Genomic DNA, 6496 nt, shown 5'->3' on the forward strand with positions numbered 1-6496 from the left:
ATCTAATTACATATATATATTGTAATTATATATGTACATCTGTAAAATATACTTTTTCATAATATATTTTATTTTGTTTGAATAAGATAAATAGAAACAATAATATAAAAGAATCAAGTGAAAATATTTATGTAATACTTATTTTTAATAATAAAAGAAAAAATAACTATATTTAAATTTTTTTTTTGTCAAAATATAATATCTTTATAGAAAAATCAACATGAATATTTAAATTTATATAAATATATTTTAGAAATTGTTACTTATTTCCTTAATTCAGCATTATATATCTATTCTTTTATATTTGTACTTTTTTATTCTTTAATATTATAAGATCATCAGTCATAGAAGCTTTTTCTTGTTCATTTATTTGTACATCATGTGATTCTTTTAAATTGGAATTAAGTTGTTCATCTTCTTTCACTCTATATTTTTTTTTTAAATTTTTATCTTTAAATTGATTTTCATCTTTTTTAATTTTCGTTTCAATCTAAAAAATATTTATATTCATAAAATAGAATATCATATTTTAAAAGATCATCAAATCATAGAAATTTTTTATGTTCATTTATTTTGCATACCTCATGCCCTGTTAAATTAGAATTACAATTGTTTTCTTCTATTCTACATTCATTTGAATTTTCATTTTTGAATTGATTTTCATCTTTTTCAATTTTCGTTTTAATCTGAAAAATATTTATATTCATAAAAATAGAATGTTACATTCTATAAGATCATTGTTTATATTTTTTATTTACTTCGTTTACCTCATATTCTGTGAAGTTGGAATTAAATTGTTCGTTTTCTTCTATTCTATATTTATTATTTGAATTTTCATTTTTGAATTGATTTTCATCTTTTTCGATTTTCGTTCCAAACTAAAAAATATTTATATTCATAATAATAGAATATTTTACAATTATCTAAGATTGGTTATAGAAATTTTTTTCTGTTCACTTTGCATACCTTATATGATTCTATTAAATTGGAATTAAATTGATTGCTTTTTTCTATTTCATTTTCATTTGAATCTTGTATGCTTTTCGTGTCAATCTAGAAAAAATATTCATATTGATAATGAAATTTTGTAAATTACATATTACTGTAGTTTATATTGAACAAACCAATAAATTATCTTTGCTTTTGAAGGAAAGTTTTTTATAAATTTTTCGAGCTTGTTCAGGATCGATATCAGCTTCTATTAATGATGTTAAAACATCTCTTTCAGTTACACGTAATTCAGGATTAGCATCAACTAATAAAACTGATTTTTTGCCTATTGAATTATTTTTAACTTTATCCAATTTTTGATACCACATTAATTTTTCAGTTACTCTATCTTCATTTAAAACTTTCGGTGGTGTTGGTGGTCGAACTTTGCTAATATTTAATAATTGCTGATATGCAACATTATTTATATCTTCTTCTTCTGAATTATCCGATATATTCAAAGCAAGTTTCAATTGATAAATTTCATACAACATTCGATTCTATTTAAAAATATATTATATTATTTTATATTTATATATACATTATTATATTTAATATTATTTTATAAATTTAAATAATAAATAACATAATCCTAACCATATCTAAAACTTTCTTGTTTTTTTCAATATATTTCTTGAATATCTTGTTTAATTCATCATCAGTATATAAACCATTTACTATTATTTCATGTGTAATTTCATACATAAGTTTAGCATATGTTTCTTCTTCATCTTTTTCATCGATTTTTGGATTATCTATTAAATTATCATAAAATTGATCAGCATTTTCATCACTTCTTGATGTGCTAATTTCTGATGAAAGATCATCATTGACGTTTTGTGATAAAAAACCACAAGATTCACATAGCATTGAATTTTCTTCATATCTATGTACATTTGTATTAATATAAATAATTAAGTAAATAAATGATTAATATAATGATAAATAAAATAAATATTTATAATTAAAATGAATTTAAATAACAAAGTAAATTTTTTTATTACATTTGATCTTACCTATCATTATGAAATTTCAATGCGTTTTTCGTATTTATAGGATTAAATATTTTTCTATAATTAGTATTTGATTCTGTGCATTGTTTTCTTATATTGCTACTATTCGATATAAATGGCTCTGAAGTATTTATTTTATATATTGGAGAATTAATATAAGCTAGGTGATTACGTAATTTTGGTTTTGAACAGATTGCATTACAATCATAACAAGTAGTAAAATATTTCTGTGCTTGACACTGGCAAAAATACTTTGAACCATTATTCATTCTTAAAAAATCCTATTGATTAATGAATGAAATAATTCGAATTTATTATTTTTTCTTGCATATATATATTATAATATTTTATGTATAATTATTATTATAATATTTATAAATAATTTTTACCGCTGGATGATATGAAGTATCGTATGCCAACTTATCAATTATATTATTTGTAATATCTGTTTTTGCACATTTTGGTTTCCAGCCAATTTGTTTACATGCTTGCTTTTTTTTACGCATATAGGTTTTGTTTCTGGCATCTACAACACATTTTGCTAGTAAAATGCGTCGCAAATGCGCGCTCATAGAATTGTACGCTGTTAATTGCTCAAAATAACTTTGTCCATTTTGATTGTACACTATTCAATATAAATTTACGGGTTACAAAGATAATTTTGCAAAATATATATCTGTTGAATTATTTAAAATGACGATATTTCAATCAAATTAAAAGATATAGAACAATAAAAAAATATATTTTTACCAGTGCTTTTAAGATTAACTTCACTCTTATTACATCTTGTCATTTCTTGAAAATTATAACAAGTTTGCTTGCCTATGAATTTTTCTTATCTTATACTTAATGTATTAATTAAAAGATATTACAAAAATTTTAAATGATTAATACGAAGACAACAAATTTATATTTTATGAAATGTATAATGACATGAAAAACACTGTAATGTACACGTATATATAAATTTAAAGTTGTTATTATGGGTTACTAAGCAACAATATAATCATTCTTCACTTTGTCGTATATTTATCGATACTATTCTATACTTCATTTGTAGTTATATTTATAGTTGAATATTTAAATTCTTGAATGTATCACAATTTACGTTACCTATCGTCGGTAACTAAACTTTGTATCAATTCTTTAGTTTATCAATGTTCACAATTATAATAAGAAATTTTTTATGCATATATATATATATAGATTTAATAATATATTTAATTGTAATAAAACTATATGTTAAATAAAAATCAGTTGTTATAAGGTATGTATAGGTATATATTATCGCTTTTTAGATAATATGTATTTGCACAATTTATCATTTTTTTTTTACTATCAGGTTTATTTGATTTTAATGATTCATTGTCAATATGATATTTAAAAAAATTGGAGCCATAACCTAGAATTAAGCATATAGTGCAAAGCATTATAATAAAGATAATAAAATATGAAAATAGAACAAAAATATTACGATGTATAATGTTTATGAGCAATTAACTATTAAAGACTTAGGAAATTGGGTTGCTTCTGGAGCAATGATATTTGGTGGTATTATTCCATATGTACCACAATACAAAGAAATTAAAAAAAGAGATAGTGCAGAAGGATTTTCTCTTTATGTATGCCTTACACTTTTAATTGCTAATACATTACGTATTTTCTTTTGGTTTGTATATTTATTTTATATATCTGATATATTTTTGTCATATTAAATAATGTATTATATATTTTTTTTACAGGTTTGGGAAACATTATGAAATACCTCTTTTATTACAAAGTATATTTATGATTGTTACTATGTTTATAATGATTAAACTATGTATAAGTGTACAAAGTAGAAATCAAGTAATAAAAGTTAGAGAACGTGTATTTTCAGGTAAATGTAAATATGACAAAATAAATGAAAATAATATATATATATTATATGTAATATATATAATGTACATTCAAAATTTATAACTTATATTTAATTTGTTTAGATTTTGATGCAAATTTTTTTTGGAAATGGACAGATTTTCAATCCTATTTAGATTTTATGCTATTGTTTGCAGCATTAATAGGAATATTAACATATTTGTTAATAGATATACCAATATTTGTTGAAACTATTGGATTATTTGCAGTATTAACAGAAGCTATGCTTGGAATACCACAATTTTTACGTAATTTTTTTAATAAATCTACTAATGGAATGAGGTAATAACAAGAATTAATTATAAAAAATTAATAATAAATAGTTATTTGAATAATATTTAAATTTTTAAATTACTTTTTTATATTACAGTATTTTTATGGTTGCTATGTGGACATTAGGTGATGCATTTAAAACTTGTTATTTTATTATAAGAGAAGCTCCAATTCAATTTGAAGTTTGTAGCACTCTTCAAGTTATAATTGATATTGCAATTTTAACACAGGTATATATTTATCAAAGTAGTACAGCAATACATACAAGAGTCCCAGTTCGAATAGATTGAGATAGTTTACATATGTGAATGATATAATATACTATTTCTTGACTACTTTTTATTGACTAAAAAATTTTATCTAAAAATTTTTATTACATTGAATTTTTTATATATTTTAATTGTATTTTATTATGTATTAATTTTTTTAAATAAAATTTTGTTAATACAATAAGAAAAATTAAATTTAAATAAAATTGTAAAACACATTATTATATAATATATATTTATAATAGAAATAATTCATAAATCATATATATTTAAACCTAATTGAAAATAAAATTCATTTATTCATATAACTAGGAAAATTTTATATAGGAACTTTCAGAATTTATACTATATATTTGCAGTAAATTCACAATGATTGGTCGCAATTTTTAATTTTAATTTACAATTTTTTTTTAATATTTTTAAGAAATAATGCTTAAATCAATCTGTCTCTTGAATTTAATAAAAATAGATTTTCAAATAAAATAAAAACGATAATATAAGAAATTACTATTTGTTATTGATCATTACTTATACTTAAAGTTTATAGATAATATACTTACAGATATTTACGGTTACAGGTATAGTGATTTTTATTAATGAAGACATTAATTTTAGTAAAAAATTTTATATATCATAAAAATATATGCATGTATATATATATATATATATATTACGTTTTGCATATTTATATTATTATATTTTTTTAAATATTTTGATATAATATTATTTTAGAATTCTGAATGTAGCTCTCTATTTTCTAATCGAAACATAACCTAGCTCTTTAGTTTCTTAATTACTTTATAATATATTTTATAAATTATATTATTGCTATGTGGACAATAAAATATCATTATAAATTATATTAAATTTATATTAAATATTTAAAAAAAATAAAAAATTAAAAATATTTATATTTACATTTATTAATTATAAAGTACCAAACCATAAAGTTGTAATGGGAGAAACTCAGTGGAATGATTGGAAACCTTTTATTTACGGAGGTTTAGCTTCAATTTTTGCAGAATTAGGTATGTAATATAATTACAATTAATTTGTAAAAGTTTATTTATAAATCAATAATCTATTTATTTATTATTTCTATAAATATATTTGTGAACAGGTACTTTTCCTTTAGATACAACAAAAACACGTCTTCAAATTCAAGGACAAAAATTAGATCAAAGATATGCACATTTAAAATATTCTGGTATGACTGATGCTTTATTTCAGATATCACAACAAGAAGGCTTCAAAGCTCTATATTCTGGGTAAATGTAATTTATATAGACAAAATATAATGTTATTTTATTATTAAAATAAATTACTTTAATGTTATTAATATTATATTGAGTTAAATAAAATTATTTTATTTATATATAGAATCAGTTCAGCTATTTTAAGACAAGCTACTTATGGAACTATAAAGTTTGGTACATATTACTCTTTAAAAAAAGCAGCAATGGATAAATGGGAAACAGATGATTTAGTTATTATAAATATTATTTGTGCTGCTTTAGCTGGTGCTATTTCAAGTGCTATAGCTAATCCTACTGATGTAGTAAAAGTACGTATGCAAGTAACTGGAATCAATTCAAATTTATCATTATTTGGTTGCTTTCAAGATGTATATCAACATGAAGGTGTTTGTGGTTTATGGAAAGTAAGTTAATTATTTATAAATTTTAGAAACATATATATATATATATATATATACATAATACATATATACATATTTTTTTATATTTATATTATTCATAAATATAATTTTATAATAAAAATTTTATGTAGGGTGTAGGACCTACTGCCCAAAGAGCAGCAATTATTGCAGCTGTAGAACTACCTATATATGATTATAGTAAAAAAAAATTTATGATTTTATTAGGAGACAGTGTTAGTAATCATTTTGTGTGAGTAAATCATTTTTACTCATGTATTTAATTCTATATTTTATTCTTTGTGTATATACTTATTATATATTTAATTTATTAATATTATCATAATAATATAATTATTAATATATATATTTTAATTTAT

The 6496-nt window shown here is 20.5% G+C and overlaps 3 protein-coding genes across 7 annotated transcripts in view; 2 read left to right on the top strand and 1 right to left on the bottom strand.

The window, feature by feature from the left end:
- Window positions 1-171: 171 nt before the first annotated feature.
- On the bottom strand, window positions 172-3070 carry LOC102673705 (TNF receptor-associated factor family protein DDB_G0272098-like). 5 transcript variants are annotated; one of them, XM_031510734.1, is made up of 9 exons: window positions 2754-3070; window positions 2393-2628; window positions 2007-2284; window positions 1588-1876; window positions 1125-1490; window positions 967-1053; window positions 768-878; window positions 582-686; window positions 172-490 (listed from the first exon to the last, which is right to left on the bottom strand). In XM_031510734.1, the coding sequence occupies exons 1-9, from the start codon at window positions 2794-2796 to the stop codon at window positions 299-301; spliced, it is 1707 nt and encodes a 568-aa protein (XP_031366594.1). In that variant the 5' UTR covers window positions 2797-3070; the 3' UTR covers window positions 172-298. The 5 variants fall into 5 exon arrangements, with proteins under 5 accessions (XP_031366594.1, XP_031366591.1, XP_031366598.1 ...); XM_031510731.1 differs by having other exon boundaries at window positions 958-1053; XM_031510738.1 differs by having other exon boundaries at window positions 958-1053; window positions 2393-2529; window positions 2754-3032.
- Window positions 3071-3130: 60 nt separating this feature from the next.
- LOC102678480 (solute carrier family 66 member 2) lies at window positions 3131-4652 on the top strand. The gene is made up of 5 exons (XM_006608010.2): window positions 3131-3270; window positions 3346-3672; window positions 3746-3882; window positions 3986-4202; window positions 4291-4652. Exons 2-5 carry the CDS (start codon window positions 3479-3481, stop codon window positions 4481-4483), a joined length of 741 nt encoding a protein of 246 aa, XP_006608073.1. The 5' UTR covers window positions 3131-3270; window positions 3346-3478; the 3' UTR covers window positions 4484-4652.
- Window positions 4653-5307: 655 nt separating this feature from the next.
- The window catches only part of LOC102678606 (mitochondrial uncoupling protein Bmcp), a 3392-nt gene continuing 2203 nt past the window's right edge, over window positions 5308-6496 (top strand). The window contains exons 1-4 of the mRNA XM_006608011.2: window positions 5308-5490; window positions 5583-5730; window positions 5843-6122; window positions 6251-6369. Coding sequence (XP_006608074.1) covers window positions 5418-5490; window positions 5583-5730; window positions 5843-6122; window positions 6251-6369 — 620 coding nt within the window. The 5' untranslated portion in view covers window positions 5308-5417. The remainder of the gene's footprint in view (window positions 5491-5582; window positions 5731-5842; window positions 6123-6250; window positions 6370-6496) is intronic.

Source organism: Apis dorsata, unplaced genomic scaffold (assembly GCF_000469605.1).
Source record: "Apis dorsata unplaced genomic scaffold, Apis dorsata 1.3 scaffold_28, whole genome shotgun sequence".
Taxonomy (NCBI): Eukaryota; Metazoa; Arthropoda; class Insecta; order Hymenoptera; family Apidae; genus Apis; species Apis dorsata.